The following is an 18,711-nucleotide window of genomic DNA, read 5'->3' on the forward strand; positions in this document are numbered from 1 at the left end:
TCTCCTAAGAGAGCAAGTGTTACAGCAGGAAAGGATTGTAGGTGCTGGGGAATTGGGTACAGCCTGGTGGTTCACAAGCTTCCTAGGAGGTGGGAGGCCTGGATTTAGCCAGAGTACTGGAAAAGAAAGAGACAAGCAATGGGTGCAATACTGTAGGGAAGCCAAGAGAATGAGGTCGCACACAGGCAAGTGGAAGAGAGGGGGCTACAGTCCAAACTGAATGACAGGAATTGTGTATCTCCTGGGTTAGTAAAAACACTCTGCAGGAGCTTCTAAGGTTCTTCATGGAGTGCTGGCGAGGTTCACGAATGCAAGTAAGTAAAGACTTCACAACAGAAGACAGACAATGAGCCACCAGCGAACAACTGCCCAGTCACAGGCTTTGCTGCCTGCTAGTATACACCAACTGGAAGAAGAGACCCCATCATTGCTCATGCTTTTAAACATCAGTGGAAGGCCAGTAGCCTCCAAGTAAGTGGTAAAAAGGAAAACTAAGGTGAGACTTGGTGTAGAAAGATTTTATGTGAACCTTGTAGCAAACAGAGAATTTAAGTAGTCAGTTTGGAAGACAACAGAAAGGGCATTGCAGCCTGAATAGGATCTGCATCTCCAGAAGACGTCACGTGGCTAGCTATTTCCAACACATCGTTATTGATTTCCACAGCCTCTCGGGTGAAGGCAGGTAATGCCAGTTCCACAGCCTCAATCAATCAATAAGCCGTACAGAATACTCAAGTTAATGTTTTCTATAGAACCAGCTTGTAGGCTTGTCCTTCTCTCATTATTAGCCCTGCTTTGAACTGCCTTATTTCTGAGAACTAGACCAAACAAACATCTAATGACTCAGCTGATCTATCTGTGATAATCAGATGTGCACGTGACCTGGTGGTGATTGCCATGATGGCAGAGGTGGTCTGCAGCTGGTTTCAGGTCTGTCCGCACAAGTTCATGTTTATTTTTTCCAAAGTTATGGGTATAGGGGGCAGAGCTATACATCTCAATGAATTAGTTGCATTTCAGGGATGACTTTATATTGCTTATATTTGTTATCACATTTAGGCCTCTTGGAGTCTCATTTTTTACAGGCAGTATCACAGAGTGAAAAGGAGATTTTTTTAGTATCATAAAATACCTACATCGAACTTCTGCCCAGATGTTGCTCTAGTCATTTAAAAAAATATGGAAGCAAGGAATAGATTGCTACAACTACCTCTGCAAAAAATGAGTTTCCAAAATAATACCCCAGTGTGGGGTATCTGTCATATTTACCTCAGTAATACTCACTTCTTAGAGCCTTCACTTATACATGGATATAAGCTTTGTGACACAAATTATGTAACATTCTTGAAGTTGACTCTGAGTCCTTAGTATAGTTTAACTGCTTAATAAAAACCAGTTGTACCACCGAGGAAACCTTCACATTCGCTTTCTACTGATTCTCCGGATTAAAGCCTAACAGGAAATGGGAATAATTGAGAAGGAGCAACTGGAGAAAATTTCTGACTCATATGTTTATGCTCTGCGGATTCAGAGAAAAAGGTGGGCCGAGGGGACAGCGAGGGAAAGAGGGAGACAGACATGTTTCTCAGCTCTTCGGAAAAATCATAACCACGTCTGTGATGACTAATTTCCACTTTTGTCATGGCTGTAATAACTCCGGATTGCATAGCAATTTCTGCATGTTAAAAGAACTCAACTCTATGGAAGCCGTCTGTGACTTGGAAAACCTTAGCAACGGGGAGAGGCATTCACTACCCGCTGCCATGTGCCATGTTGAGCGACCATCCTTTGACCCCTTTGCATTTCAAGTCCTGTACGATATGCATTTATCTGTCTCTGGTATGCACACTGCTGCAGGAGACGTGTTCCTTTAGGGACCGTGTTTCACCACACAGCTTCTCATTATTTATGCGACGTGCCAAGAGCCTTCAGAGGGCAGGGGGAAAATATCATTCCTGTCTTTTCCCTGAAGCTCTCCTTTTGACAGAATGACTGGCTGAGGAGCCACAGGGATGTGGAGAAACAAAGCGTCCCTCGGTCCTATGGATTCTGCTGCTTCTATTCCAAGGAGAGTACAAACTGCGACCTTGGTTGAACACTGGTAAGTGTGCTGGTTGCCTAGCAAAATTTAGAAGTTCAAGGGAAAAGCCATCACATTCTCCCTAATTTACATTTTGAAGCTGTTATTATCATAATGGGGTATGCTACAAATTGAAATGCCTGAACAGGAGGCTTAGAATAGTATGACATTTTGCATTACCACAGCGGCTGACATGTACCAACCAATCTTATTAATTTCTATATTTGCAAAAACAACAAAATGCTGTAACGTACAGTGTGCTGGTGGCTACCCTTCGAAGAGTACACCCACTCATTTAAATTGGAAGGATAAAGCCAGGATGACTGAGATTTACATAAGGGGAACCACAATTTCAGAATCTCAGTGTGAATGTAAATTGCTTCACATTGCCGCAAAGGTTTAATGGTTTTAAAAATTCCTTATTCCAAGAAGGGCTGCTGTCTTCATTTTCAATTGTAGGAAAGCAAGTTAGGAGCACAAGGATTCATTAGTAAATATTCAAAAGATTATAATCAGAGATTACCATCAAGAAGATATTGCTAATGAACATCTGTCTAATCTAATTGAAATAGTAAAATATATGTATGTACCTGTGTTTTCTAAAATGTTACACATCAATTTCTAGAGTAGCAAATAATTTTAATTATTATTATGGGTTTTTTTTTTCCTTTGTAGCTCTGGCTGGCCTGGAAGTCTATATATGTAGGCCAAGCTGACCTGAAACTCACCAAGATCTAGCTGCCTGTTTTCAAAGAGCTTGGATGCCCCTGTACTCAGCCTTAAAATCCATTTAAAAAGAAAGGAACAAAAGTTGTAACTAGCGCTCTCACATAGGTTGACATGCTCTTGTCTTTTATATTTTAGGTGGAAGCATTGTCATTGATTCTTCACTACCTCCCACAACACATCCCCTCCCTGAGCTCGCCCATAATAGGAAGGCAGGGAGTAAAACAGACTACTCTCTCTGGAAAGGCCACTGTAATCCAATCGATAACCAAATTGCCTTTAAAACTTGGAATTTGTGGGTTGGAATAATGGCTCAGCAGGTAAGAGCATTTGCTGTTCTTCCAGAGGACAGCACCCACCTGGGCAGCTCACAACCACCTTCAATGCCACCTTCAAGTGATCAAGGACCTTTTTCTGGCCCTACTAGGCTCCTGAACAAAAATGACTCACACACACACACACACACACACACACACACACACACACACACACACACGGAGAGACAGACAGACAGACAGAGTTAGAGACACAGAGAGAGACAGAGAAAGAGAGACAGAAAGAGACATACACATACAGAGTCAGAGAGCTAGAGACACATAGAGAAACAGAGAGAGAGAGACAGACAGACAGACAGACAGACACACACACACACACACACACAGAGAGAGAGAGAGAGAGAGAGAGAGAGAGAGAGAGAGAGACTTTATGACTTGGCTGTGATATTGTCCAGCTCGATTCCTTGTGCAACTTCATCCCACTGTTCTGCATACATCAATACAAATTGATTGTTTTTTTGGGGTTTTTTTTTTTTTTTGGTTTTTTTGCAGCACAACTTTGAAACATCTCTTGGGAATGCATTATGACAGTAACAGAAATAAAAATTCATGGCTATAAAAGCCCATCCATCATCCTAATCTTTCAACAAATCAAATTGTTTCCAATTTTCAAGTCAATGACCCAGTCTTTGCTTTTGAGCATGTATAGTATTCCCCTGTTAGTATAAAGAAAAGTCTGTCTTCTGCCTCTCTTCCCAGAATCTCATAAGTGTTCTACATATGGTGCAGTCTTTATAACTATCATGAAAATAACTTCATTAATGGGTTACTGTATTGTAATGAATCACTCTCCCACTCTGACCTTGCTGCCTCCCTACCCCTCCCGCCTTCTCACACTACAATCAAACGCCAACACAATTTTCTATTGCTCTTGATGTTTCTCCTTTCACATATATTTTCTGAATACAGAACCAGAAATATTTGAATGGTTTTTATACTGACAAAGTACTTACTGAATTTCACAGTCATTAAGGCAACATGTGCACCTACAACATATACTGTGGCTAATCCCAGATTTTTTGTATCACTATTTTCTATTAGCGGGAGGAATACTCACTTCATAGCGGTGAAAACTTTATGATTTCATTTTAATAATATATGTGTAAGTACGTTAATCTATTTTTATTACTATGATTGTTAAATGCTTTACTTATGAATTAATTGTGTTTTCTAGTATGGATTATCTTTGTGGCATGCCTTAGCTTGCAGCTCAAAAAAGTTAAGTAGACGAGGGTGGAGCAGAATGGTGTCTCATTTGGTAGAGCGCCTGCCTGGCATATACAAAGCCCTGGGTTCAGTCTCTAAGGTAACATGCACAGGGCATGGAGGCATAAATATACCCCTTAGAAGGTAAAATCAGGAGGACCAGGCTTTCAGTACCATTTCCTTCTGATACATAGCAAGTTGGAGGCTAGCCTTGAATACTTCACTCTGTCTCAAAAATATTTATTTATAGATATGCTTTTAAACTCTAGAGAATAATCATATACTTTATTAAATACATGTTTCTAATATAAATTGCTTCATTTTTTACTTTTATATTTTATAACAGATAAGTTTGATATTTTAATATCATTAAATATGTAAATGTTTTCCAATGTGAAATTTTTCCTAAAGCTTCAAAGCACACAACAGTCTTGCCAAATGTTTTATAGTATGACAATTCATTATTTCAGCATTTTAAATTTTTTTATTTAATCAATATACAATACACTTTGTCATGTCATGAAAAGAGTTTAAATTGCTTCATTTTAAAAATTAATTGTATGAATGTTTATTAAAATTCCCCTTTTTGCATTTGATAACACTCATTTTCTTCATATTAATTTCTAGCACAGACAAGGCCAGGATTTTGTATACTTTCCTAGATAAAGCACCATAGGGGGAAAAAATAATGATATTGTTTTGAATGATAATTTCATAACTGGAATGAGTATTCAATGTTATACCTTCTTTTAAAAAATATCCTACTATAATTAACTTATTTAGAAGATATATATTTGTATATATACATATGTACACACACACACACACACACACACACACACACACACACACACACATATATATATATATATATATATATATATATATATAATTTCACTTCTTTTTCTGTTTTGTTTTGTTTTGTTTTGTTTTGTGTTTCAAGACAGGGTTTCTCAGTATAATCCTTGAACTCCCTCTGTAGACCAGGCCAGCCTTAAACTCAGAAATCCCCCTGCCTCTGCCTTCTGCATGCTGGGATTAAAGATGTATACTACTACCACCTAGTTCATTTCATCTCTTAAAAAGACCTCCATAAGGGTTTTTCTGGAATTGAACACTATTATAAATGAATCCCGAGAACATAGTAATTTTATATATCTTTATATACAAAGATATAATCTGTGTCTTTATTAAATTTTTGTAACTCACAACCCATATTATTTTAAAGGTGATATTTGCAATATTGTATGATGAAGGAGCTGAAATAATGGGAAAGATCAAAACTACACCTTGAGACATGTGCACACAGCTAATCTCCAGTCTTAGACCAGCGTTTCTCAACCTATGGGTCTTGACCACTCTGGCAAACCTCTATCTTCAAATATATTTGTATTATGATTCCTAACAGTAGCAAAACTGCAGCTAGGAAACAGCAATAAAACAATTTTATGGTTAGGGCCATCACAACATGAACAGTATCAGAGAGTTGCAGCATTAGGAAGGTTGAGAACTACTTAAGACTTGACTCTCAGTGTAAATAATTGTAAATGTACACTGTATGTACATTTACAATGTAATTTGTAACATTTAGTTAGCAATACAGTTAGCCAGTATCTAGTAAAGGTTCAGTAATATCATGATCCATAATACAACGTCCGCATGATATTCACATTTTACTGAGCCCTTTCATGCGAATCACCACACTTGCTGTGCTTGATAGAGATGATGTCGCCCTTATCACTAGTATAAAACCCAAAAAGTCAACATATGTCTTCTTTCAAATCCAAAGCACAAGCTCACCTCCTAACATCATGCTATGTACAGAGCATGTGCTCAGTTGCCCTACACATCACAGCAACGCTGTCCTTGCCTTTTGTCATTCTTTCTCCCTGCTTTAGGAACATACGCACCTAGCTTATATAGCTGTTTCACGTCAGTTTCTTGGGCTTAGGTTGTGTGATCATTAGAAAATTTCACATCCGTTAGACCTCACATTACTGTCCCTGGTAGGAATGACTAATGTGACAAAGTGGTGGAGAAAGAAATTGAAGACGTGACATGCATTCTTATCTTTCCCTTGGTGGACTTTGTCACTCAGAGAAATAACTGTGGAAGGGCCACCCCACCCCACCCCCGGGGAGAGCTTGACTTCTGTCCCTCCTCAGTGAGTGGCTGATCAAAAAGTCTCTTATCACTGCCAGTCCTTTCCACCAGCAAATGCAAAACGCAGCCTTTCATATTTCTCCCAGGTCATTTCGGTTTGGGGAAGGCACATTGTGTTCCTAACTCCAGTTTATTCGTTATCCCGTACATCTCATCTATGTCCAGTGTGCTTTATGCTTCCTTGAAGAGTCAGAGGAACAAAATGCCTACATTCACAGACTCAATGGACTGAAAGGACCAAATCAAACACGGCCAACTCTTCCTAAATAAGGGGACCCACTGAGGTGCCTCAAAATGAATTCATTTTTACTCTGTCCTTCTATTTAGCTGATTGTAAAAATTTAAAAACACACATCTAGCCATAAAGGTAAAAATAAAAATGGCCAATGCTACATGGATGATTACTGCCACCAACACCTTCCCGCAGAACCTGAGAGTCGAGTCGGCTCACTGGGGGGGGGGGGGGGGGTCCAGTACTCACGGGTGAAGTGATTTGAGGTGGATGGATTGACGCTATCCCCACTGTCAGCACTTTCGCTGCTGGAGACTTCATCATCCGATTCCCGAGCAGAGGAGCAGGGTGAGGAGGCGTCCACATCTTCGAACTTCCTCTTTAAAATTCCACTCATAGCTGCGGCGTTGTCACATGTACCTGGAGTGGGAATGAGCAACCGAGCATTGAGTTCTGACTGTTGATGATGTAGCCAATGTTTGCAATCAGTTTTCCGTGACTTTAAATGTGTGAGCTGGGCTGTAGCTGCCCCTTGAACATACCACAAAGCAGATTCATTTTTCTATTTCAAGTTAGAAAAAAAAAAAAGGGTGAAAATTAACAGAAGTCCTTGACACTTCAGTTAGACCAGCATTTCTATAGTTTTCCAATGTCTTTAAGAAATAACTCAGCTTAATGCAGTACCATTAGTCTTTTTGTTGACAAAATAAGAAAATCCATTTGAGTCCATGAAATTCTGTGAAGAACCAAATACAAATGGCAAGGTTCCCCTCCCTCCCCACACCATCACCAAATCTGAAATGATTACTGTGCCATGCAAAATCCCTCTAGAAGAAACACTGCAAGTGGGATGTTAAAATTTTATATTTAGAAATTTTCAAATTCAAGGAACCTAGTTAGCAACGCATAATGAAGCATATGAAATCAATTCTTAAATTTAGGTGGTTTCCATTTTTATACCGCTGCAAGATGAACTTTGTCCCCATGCTACCTGGCTGTTGAAGCTGCTTCTATCTTTCCAGAAATTCCCTAATTCCCCTTCAGTTGGGTATTGCAACAACTTGTTTCCTTCTAAGCCATTTGTTTTGTGTGGATGTATTTTCTTTTCTCTGAGTGACTGCCTATGCCTCCTCAGTCCTGTTTTACCTCAACAACCAGCTAAATGACACCAACTTTCTTCTCAATATAATGATAGTGTGGTGGTTTGAATACACTTGGCCCAGGGCGTGGCACCATAAGGAGGTATGGCCTTGTTGGGAGAAGGTGTGACCCCATTGGAGTAGGTGTGTCATTGTGGGCATCGGCTTGAAGACCCTCATCCTGGGTGCCGGGGAGCCAGTCTTCTCCTTTTTGCCTTCAGAACAAGATGTAAAACTCTCAGCTCCTCCAGCGCCATGCCTGCCTAGATTCTGCCATGCTCCTGCCTTGATGATAATGGATCTTTAAGTCAGCCCCAATTAAGAGCTCTCCCTTAGAAGAGTTGCCTTGGTTATGGTATTTCTTCACAGTAACTAACCTCTAAGACAGATATTTTAGTGAATAAACTACACATAAAATAGCTCAGACAATTTTCACACAATCTCACTTTGAGAAATTAAGTTAACTTAGCTGAAAGTATTGCAAGTTGATTCTATGCATTCTACCTCATTCCTGCCAGTTAATCTGAACTCTCATTGTAAGTCCTCCCTGCCAGAGCATAGCTGTCAGTCCAGTAGATCAAGAGAGAACAAGTCCCTTAAAACGATTCCAAAACCACTCAGTTACAGGTTATCAGAACTTCCCTCAGAAATATCTAAAAAGCATCCCTTGCCGGTGCAGATCACAGAGTGAGCAGCCTGTTCAGATCCCACTGGGCTCAGCCAGCTCTCCCCAGTCTGATTTGAGAGTTCTTAAAGCATACTACCTGAACCCGTAGCAGCAATGTAACCTGGGAAAGAGATGCTTAGAAATGCAGCATTTCGGTTTCCAAGTCAAAAAGACCCAGGGATTAGAGTCTTTTGTGAAGCACCAAACAGGTACCTCTGATACATTCCCAAATAGGGAAACCGTTGCCAGATTTTCAGTTTCAATTCCAGAACCTTCCATCTTGGAATTTACTCTCTATGAATCTGTTGGAAACAACCCAAGGCTCATCATTTTCTAGTCAATTCTCTGGACACCTATGGTGTGACTTAGTAGAATCAAATGTAATATTCCATGTATCATGTCTTTGTTCTTGGTTTCAGTTCATTCCTTCTAGGCATGTGTTGAGTAGCTGATATATTTATGCTTTACACATTGAGTTGTGTAGTGAAAAATTTAAAAAAAAAAAAGTTACCTGCTATCACAGTGCAAGGGTTCCTTCTGACGGGCTTCATCAAATAGCAAAACATCCCCCAAATTAGGTCCCAGTCTATTTTGTTAACGTCCATCTTCTGCATTATTGTTTTAATTATGGGAATAGCTCATGAGCCCAGGAACATATATCACTATATGTTCTCCTGAGAATAAAATCTCCGTTCTACTCTCATTTTACAAGTATTCAGATTAGCTTATTATTTTCTTCGTTTTAAAGGGTGTGAAATGCATAAAATGTTCATGCATATTAGAGCCAGCAAAGAGGAGAAAAAAGATATTTTAAGGAGAGTCTTGAAATAAAAGTAGGACAAGATATAAATTTTAAAGTGATTTCACTTCAAGCAAGATGCAAAGTAATTCAATGGGGAGAGACTCCAAGCCACAAAATAATACAAGATGGATACCTTCGGTGAAGACATACATTTCTATAACAAGATATTGCCATGGAAGCCATTAAAGCATTGTTCTTTGCTTTCTTCACTCAAATCCATAGCTTGCTTAAGCAGGATGTATTTCTCATGAATGAGGAATAGAAAATCTATCAACCAGGAGCTAGGTGCAAACATCACACATCATGTAGGTGGCTACCTGGGGCTCCTCTCTCCCTCCCTCAGTCCTTCAAGGAGGAATTGCTGATCAGATGAAAATTGAGATCTTTACCTTCCTTCATTAGTTCATCTGGGACAAGAACAGAATTAATGGGGTTAAAGACTGGATGTAATTTCTGTCTAGATCTTGAGAACCAAGAGGGCCTCAGCTGGACAACACACAGAGGGCGTTGCTTAGTGGAGCAACCTATGTACTACACAGACCTGTAGAACTGGTTGAGGGAGGGCCCAGCTTGCCTCTGCAACAGTGAAAAGCAAGACATCTGTCTTATCTCACTACATGCATGTGTCGAAATATGCTAATGAAATATGAAGGACAAATGGTCCTCTGCCTTTTGATATATAGGCTCTAGCACATTTAATAGTGGAGTGGCAATGCGATATGCAGTCATCTTCCTCATCTTATTAGGAAAGGAAAGTGCAGGGATTTAGGGAGATGTTATTATTACAATGCACTACCAGCCAGATTGCTATCTGCCAGGTGTGAACATTTCAAATAGGCTTTATACAGAATGAAAGCCCAAAGTAAAGTTGGGCAGGCATTGACATATTTGAATGTTAAGAAGGTGGAGTGCTAAGCCTGGATGCCGCATCTTTCCTCAGCTCTCACTGCCCAGTTCAGGAAACATGATAGTCACAGGCACAGTCATGGACTAGGACAAATGCCCCATCATTCCCCTGTCCCATCCACTGTTGATTGCCTTGGATGTTTTTCTAGTCACAGGGAGAATGAGAAATTCAAAATACAAAAGTCATTACACCAGTTTGTAGTTTAAAACTCCAAAGTGACTTCAAGTCATTTTTGAAGTTCAAATCCCCCAATGCCTTTAAAATGTCTCAACAATATAGCTTGGCCAGCTTTGTCATTTATTTTGAGCCTCTGACTTTGCTGATACATCAGCTCTGGATGGTTCAGTCTCAATCCTGGTATTTCTCTGTGCTCTAAGCTATTTTGGTAGATTGTCCTTCTAATTACTTTTTTCATCTCTTTCTATACATTTACTACTTTCTATAGCAGGTGTTTGTTTATTTCCATGTTTGTTTCTGATTGTCACACCCTCTGATAACAGATACAAGGGAGGTTCTTTGTTTTTCTTACTGGTGATCTATGGTACCTTCTATGTAACAGGTCTACAGTAGATACAGTGCAGCCTCTGAATGAAATTCGGAGACTTCTAAGCCTTAGTTACTAAGTCTGCTTGCCTCAAGGACTGGAAGCTCCAGGAAGAAGAACAAACGCTCACAGGACTCACTGTTCCATGTCCTCTGACTAACAGCTGGCATGTTTGATTAAATGAATATCAAAATTAGATGAAACTGACATAAAAATGTCCCTCCCATGTAAGAGTAATGCATAAGACAATGATAAGCTGAACACAAACAGGTCACACTTCTGAAAAATCCTGGACTGGTTCACACACTGTAAGATGAGACACAGAAAACCAAAATGGAAGACACAGAGAAACCAGAGCATTAAGTCTTTGATATTTTTGCTAAGCTTTCCTGTTGCCGTCCATGGCTAGGAACTTGTCTGCAGTCTCACAGCTTCAATTCAATGTTCTAAAAACTGGTTAATTTTTGTTCTCTCCTGGTTTCAGGTATCTTTGCCTGCTAGTCAGACAATTTCTTGATGAACAGGCTACTCTAGAGGATCTTTCCTGGGGCTTGTGGAATGCTAGTTCATTTCAAAGCCAGAGTCCTTTGCTATCTGAGAAAGGTTCATCTTATTTCTTTTCATTTATCAACAAACTCCTGGAATTTATGTGGCCAGATTCTTAGCCTAGGATTCCATTCTTTTTATCTACACCTTCTCATCTTTGACACAAGGTCTCACTGGATAGCCTTGGCTGACCTGGAACCATTAGACCAGGTTGGCTTGGAACTCACAGATCCACCTGCCTTTGCTTCCCAAGTGCTATAGTCAAAGTGCCGTGCTACCACATCCAGCAACCACCCCTTACTTTTGTTGCCAAATCTAATTAAGAACTACTTTATGTTAAAGCATTAACAACCATGCTTGCTAACATGCTGTTCTTAAGTTACATAAGTGTGGTGGTTTGAATATGCTTGGTCAATGGGAAGTGGCACTATTAGGAGCTATGGACTTGTTGAAGTGTGTCACTTTGGGGGTGGGCTTTCAGATCCTATGCTCTGGCTCTGCCCATTGTCTAAGAGAGTTTCTCCTGGTTCCTTTTGGATCAAGATGCATACCTCTCAACTCCTTCTACGGGAGCTGCCATACTTCCTGCCATAATGATAATGGACAGGACCTCTGAAACTGTGAGCCAACCCCAAGTGACTGTTTCCTTTATAAGAGTTGCTTTGGTCATGGTGTCTCTTCACTGCAATGGAAACCCAAAGTAAGACAGAACTTGGTACCAGGGACTAGGGAATTGCTGTGATAGGCCTGATCATGTGTAAGCTATTTATTTCATATTGTATTAGATATAAGCATTGCTCGGACATCTCTGAACACATTGATGAAAAAAACACTCTGCAATAATGATGATGAAAAAGTGTTATTTCCTTTAATATATTTCTGATTTACTTTCGTAAGAGAGTGGGAAGACCAGAGGAAAGGAACAGAATATACCTTAACGATAAATAAATAGCCCCCATTCAAATGAGGATCAGGTTATGCGATCTGCAAATGTGCCACTTTAAAATTTTAAATTGCTAGATTGAGTAAATAAAAATGTACTTCATCCAGTTCTATTTGAATTTCAGAAAGAAAAAAAGAAGAAATGGATGACATTTCAAGCATATTTATGGCTAAATTATTTTTTTTTTGCTTATATGAAATTCAACTTAACTGAACAGTTTGCATTTTAATCTGACAATCCTAATTGCTCCTGATAAGGAAGTAAGCTTAATGTGTAATCAACAACAACAAAAAAATATCGAAACAGGAAACAGGAGTTATACCAGATGAAAATCCATCAAAAAAAAAAAAGAAAAGAAAAGAAAAGAAAGAAAGAAAGAAAGAAAGAAAGAAAGAAAGAAAGAAAGAAAGAAAGAAAGAAAGCCAGCTCACTAGGCTGAATCACAAATTCACTGAACAATGGGGAAAATGAAGAGGTTGAGTGGGACTGGTCAGTCAAGGGCAGTCAAGCCTGATGGCCACGGAAGGAGGAAACCTTTCAAGTAACACTGGCCTTGCAACTGTTTCTTTATAGCATTGGTTCTCAACCTCTCTAATACCAGGACGTTGCAATACTGTTCCTCATGTGTGGTGACCTCCAACCATAAATTTATTTTGTCGTTACTTCATTACTGTAAATTTGCCATTGCTCTGATTCATAATGTAAATACCAGATAGGTAGGATATCTGATATGCCAACCCTGTGAAAGGGTTGTTTGACCTCGAAGCAGGCGAGACCCACAGATTGAGAAACATTGCTTTATGGCGCGAGCTCTTTCTCATAGACAGAGAGGCAGTGTACCGGGAACAATAGGTTCATGTCACCCAGTCAGTCCTTACTGCATGAAAGTGATAGGCACATGGTTAATATTTAGAGAACATTTCCCCAGAAACAATAGAAGCCATCTACAAACTCCTTGTTCATGTTTGTCTGGGGAAGGGTTAATCTCTGTACTAATAATTCTGTAAACAATTTAAAAGGGAGAGTAAGGTAAGATTAGTAAAAGAAATTCTTTCTTTTTTATGCAGCAGTATTGAGAAAGCCAGTTATAATATCTGCTTTACAGTGTGTAAATGAGGGAATTGTGAGGTGTGTATGTGTGTGTGTATGTGTGTGTGTGTGTGTGTGTGTGTGTGTGGTGTGTCAGGACTTGTCAAAGAATAAAACAATCATGTTTGGATTTTTTTTTCATTCTTTTAACAAATTCTTCAACAAATTCAAAATGCTTAGACACTATAACCAAGTTCTTTTTCAATGAACTTGATCATGTGAGAATGCTTGCTTGATTTACTTCATTGGTACAGAAAATACCAGGGTCTGGATGAAGTCTTATACACAACAAGATTTCTGTCCTTTAACTTGACCCAGGATGGGAGGTGATGTTTAAGGTTTCTTCTGGTTGCCTCACCAAGTTCAAAGAGTGAGTTGAGAGCCACCGCAGACACAGTGTACACACTGGAGAGAGGCTCCTTTATGAGAGAAGGTGTGCCAAGCTCTGGAAGGAGTCTCATGAGGCACAAGGACACGTCAGCAGCCAAGCTGCCCACTGGACCCCAGTTCTTGGTCATCCAGTTGACAGTGGGAAGGTTTGATGTAACATTAAAGAAAAGAGGACTCAGTTAGAAATTTCATATTATACATTACCTTTATTCTTTGGGGCAATCAATTGTTAATCAAATGTTCCTAAATATGTGGATAACTTTTTAACTGCTAGTTTGTATGAAATCCTTTCCGTGCCTAATTTTTTAAACTATGTTTAATTTCTGATGTTCTACCCCGACATGACCATATTAATAAAAAATAATGACTAAAGTCCTCAGTTTCTGTTAAATAAAACCATCATTGTTTAATCAGTTGTCCTTCTAAAATGAAATTACTGCAAAGTTCTTTGTGCTTCTTTTCAAAGCCTTTCATTCGGAGATTTTCTTTGTTTGCATCTTAACAATTTTTTTCCTTCATTTCTTGCTTTTCCCTATTTATCAGACTCTTATACTCTTGCATAAGTGGTCTGCAGATCTGAGATCTCTACAAGGTAAAAACCACTTCTTCAATACATCCTGGTTTTAATACATCCTCTATGGATGCTTCTATGTTGTGAACACAGTGGAGAAGCTCTGTGTATCTGTGCTTGTTTTATTTATTTTTTGTGCCTACTGCTTAACAATATTTCTTCCCATCTTCTTCAAGGTTTTGTTGTTGTTGTTGTTGTTGTTCCTTTTAAAAGTACAACATCTGTAAGCTAGGAAAATGTAAGGCAACACAGTTGTATAAAGGATTAGGGAAAGATGAAGGATATTCAAATTTCTTGTGCTGTGTGCTATGAGACACACAATTAGATACTTAGTTAAGGATTTTTAGTAATCTGGGTTTAGAACTCAGAATATGTCTGCATCATGTTCTTTTCTACTTTTCCAATAAACTTCAGTGAAGTGACTACAGCGCATGAGGCTTTATTGAAAGTGAGAAAGCACACATATGCGCATGCGGAATGCTTCTTCAAGAACAACATATCGGTTTTATCAGTAGATGTGCTGCCATTCCAGGCCATTAATCAGTGAACACTATGGAAGCATGAGGACATCTTGGATATGTATCATTCTATACGTAGTGAGAAGATGTATGTTTTTCCCTAAGAAAGTGAAATTATCTTCTTCCCCAATACTAGGGCCATTTCTGCCTAAGCCCATTTGGCAAGAAAGCAGCTCCTTTGCTGCCAAGAGGAGCAGGATTTGGCAGAGATTTCGCAAGGTGAAGCCCTGTAGGTGTTTCTGTGGGGCACTACCAATGTGAAAAATGCTGCTGGTGGGTTGCCAGTGGGAGAAACAGAAGTCAGCCAACGCCTCTCTTGTCCAGGTGTCTGTGGAAGCCAAGAACTTGGCAGCAATCCTGCCTAATAAATATTTTTGTTGGAAGAAATGATTGTGGGATTCCCCAGTGATGTATGAATCCCCCGAGTTGGAGACGTCTGTGACTTTGAGTTAAAGGTTTTATCTTCATTCTTATGCAGTGAATATCAACATTTTTGCTATCTGATAATTTGAAGTTTAAGGAGATGAAAGCAATGAACCCTTTCTCCTACCCCCCAGAGGAAAAGTGCACAAAAGCACAAACATATATGGCATCTGTTTATGGGATCTGAGTTTAGGAAGCTCTTCTCTGGTTATTAGCTATCTTCCCCTCCACTTTGGTGAATAAAGAACCTGGAGGGATGATTCATTTGAGCACATTCATTCGCAGAGTCAAAAGAACTTTGAGGATCCATTGGCCCCATTTGCTTTCCCAGATGAGTGGGTTACCCAAGTTAAAACACAAGCTCTGAGCTGCCTTGTTTTGGAGGAGGAGCTAGGGATCAAATGTAGTGCTTCAGTGTGCTAAGCAAGTGCTGTACACTGGGCTACCCCCTAGCACCACAGCCTCATGTTCTCTAGCATGCATGAAAAGAGCCCCAAGTATCTCTCAGAATATCCCTTGCAATTTCATTGTTCTCCCTTCTGCCCCACAGCATTCTTAAACAACCACCCAAACTGGTGTCTAGAAGTCTATCAACCTATAAGTTTGTGACTGGGTGACAGAACATTCTAGGTTGGAGTATATTTCCCCAAACATCTGCCTTTCCTAAAAGATGGCTATATTGCCCTATTTCAAACATAGTAGTTCTAATGAGAATTCACTGAATATATTCACTACAAAGCTAATGGGTGACTTGTACCCTTTTTCCTCAAACCCTACCACATAGCTTTAATAAAGGATACCAAGTTTTCAGACGTCTTTATAGACCCTTAGCTCAAAATTTTATGATAGAGGCTATTGTTCTCTGAAAAATATTTCTTGGCCTGTAGCAAACTGGGTTTAAATGACTGCTCTGCACTGGTGTGACCTGAGTGAGTCTGACACTATTACAACTGCTGGGCTCACCTGATGCTGGATCATATTTGAATGTACAAGTTGCCACGGACTAATATGTATTCCAGTGCTTGCTCAGGATGCATACTATCATATCTGGGTCAGATACTAACAAGTGGTATAATTTTAAAAGTGCTACTTGCCAAGTGTAGTTTCCACGTCTATCAAAATAAGGGGTATGACAACATTAGTAAGAGACTCTGGGGCAGTCTCCTCCAAGGCTTGCAGCTAAGTGACAAAGGCTGTGGCCTCTGTGTAAGAAGTGCTACTTACCTCTGCACATTCTCTTCCTCCTCAATGCACAGACTGGTGGCTAAATCGACTTGTTTTTTTTTGAACAACAAAGGAATTTTGTCTGGCTGGGCCTGGGACACACCTTAGAGGCTCCCCCATGCTGCTATGTGCTTTGATGTGCTATTGGGGTTGGCATTCCTGCAGGAAAGCCAGACCATGGCTTTTTAATGGCTTTACCCTTAATAACTGACCGTCTGTTATTTGGAAAAGTAGTTAAATTGATTACATGCCAGCCTAAGAGTCAAAACACTTTCTCCAAGGTCAATTTTTAGGGTGTTTGCTGGGGTTTGTTTGTTTGTTTGTTTTGTTTTGTTTTGTTTTGTTTGTTTTTCTCATTAGTGAGGGGAGAGAAAACCAATTAAGAAAATAAGAGGCTTCTAAGCCTGTTGAAAATGCTCATCAGCCTGTTACATGCTCATTTTCCCATCCTAACAGAAAAAAGTCTCAAGTGAAGACAATGGAAATGTTATTTTCTATGCTTGCTATTAGGACTTAAAAATCAGTACTTAGCCTAATGTCTTGAACCACTGTGGAGACTAAACGCATTAAAAAGAATAAAAGGACCATGCAGACGTGGAGGAATCACTATTACAGTGGCCATGAAATCTAACCCTGTCTCTCCTACTTAGCACTTGAAGTTTTCTCTGTCTTTAGAAAGTTTCTGACTGAATAATGAAATAGACTAAGCAGTGTAGCTGAAGGGTACTTAGGAGCTCTGGTAATGTTTTCCTTGGAGGAACCATCAGGCTAGTGTGAAGGAAAAGAATGTAAAATCCACGGCACCATTTTCCTCATAAAGCATCCTGCGAAGGGCATGAGAGAGCGACAAGACCACGCTTCACAACCACACCCATCCACGAGGCACAGAAAAGAAAGGAAATTTCAAAACTTAGGATTCATAAGAAAAATAACTTCGCACATTCTTTAAAACAAATCACCACCCTAGGCAAGACATGGCTATTTATCCTCTAAAGCAAAGAACAATTGGCATTCAACCTGAAGCTGACATTGCATTGGGCAGCAATTAACAGATGTAATATATGTGGTAAGATTCAATACCTGGGTATTTATATTTAACTGAATGTCCGACCAGTACCAGTTAAAACTGGTCCACAAAGGCAACCACAGGTCACACCACAGTCATCAATATCTTTTCAAAGATGAAAACTGAGGTTTGGGACCCCCCCCCTCAAAAAAAACAAGTTCCAAATAAGCAGAGTTGATCAGAAAAGGCACGTCTAGCCATCCTACTAAAGTTATTTATAATAAAATAATGTAGATGAATTTTCTGAATCTCATTTGAAGACCTCTGTGATTCAATCAATTCCAGCAATGCTTAAACAACATTACAATTCATGAGACATTTAAAATAGCAATGAGCCTGTGGCATATAGGTCATTCCATTGAGCAAACAAATTAGTACTCCTGTGTCATCAGGTGAAACTTAAGATGTGCCAAGCTCTGTCTGTACTAAAAATAATGAATGAATTTCCAAGTCTTCAGATGCAGTGGACATATCTGAATGGAGCCAAGGTGAGAAAGTAGCACCTTAACTACATACACAAAGCTAGGGAAAATGCTACAGCAAAGGGAAAAATGGGAAACCCTGTAAAGGTTATAAAAATAGCTCTACACATGGTTTCAGCGTACCTAAAGACCTTTGGAGATTTGAGGTATCTACAAAATCACGTGTCATTTGAGCCTCAATAGCTATGATGGCTGCTCCCTCTACTGTCTCCTTAGAATTCAAGGCACTAGCTCTTAGTGCGACTTAGGTTGACTTTCAGTGGAGATTCAGAACATTTTTTTGCTTTGGGAAATGGTCAGTAATAGTTGCAAAAATGGCATCAAGGTTGGCACTTGAATCTACACTCTTAGCCGTGTTCTTGTTCAGCCTCTGCCCATCCCATGATATGGGACTGAAATCACATAAAACCAACAATATAAGAAAAACACTTACCTAGTAAGGTCACAGAATGCAGTATTAGATACTGTATTTTCTAAACATGTTTTGGGTTTTCCTGCATTTACATGTTCTTGTTTTAAACAAAGTACTCAGATTTTAAAGCTGGACTTCTTGGCCCTGCTCAAATGTTGATGTTGAAAAGCAGATCAGAAACTGGGCGTGGCGGTGCACCGCTGTAATTTCAGCATCTGGGACACTGAGACTGAAACAGAAGGACCT

The 18,711-nt window shown here is 39.6% G+C and overlaps 1 protein-coding gene across 4 annotated transcripts in view; it reads right to left on the reverse strand.

Annotated features, from left to right (window-relative positions):
• Csrnp3 (cysteine and serine rich nuclear protein 3) overlaps window positions 1-18,711 on the reverse strand; it is a 184,101-nt gene that overhangs the window by 74,706 nt on the left and 90,684 nt on the right. For 3 of the 4 annotated variants that reach the window (XM_021155449.3, XM_021155451.3, XM_021155452.3), the window contains one exon: window positions 6,992-7,162. In XM_021155449.3, coding sequence (XP_021011108.1) covers window positions 6,992-7,162 — 171 coding nt within the window. Of the gene's footprint in view, window positions 1-6,991; window positions 7,163-9,059; window positions 9,283-18,711 lie in introns of those variants that run through there. The other variant, XM_085834821.1, reaches the window with a different exon arrangement.

Source organism: Mus caroli, unplaced genomic scaffold, assembly GCF_978045245.1.
Source record: "Mus caroli unplaced genomic scaffold, Mus_caroli_1 scaffold_2, whole genome shotgun sequence".
NCBI lineage: Eukaryota > Metazoa > Chordata > Mammalia > Rodentia > Muridae > Mus > Mus caroli.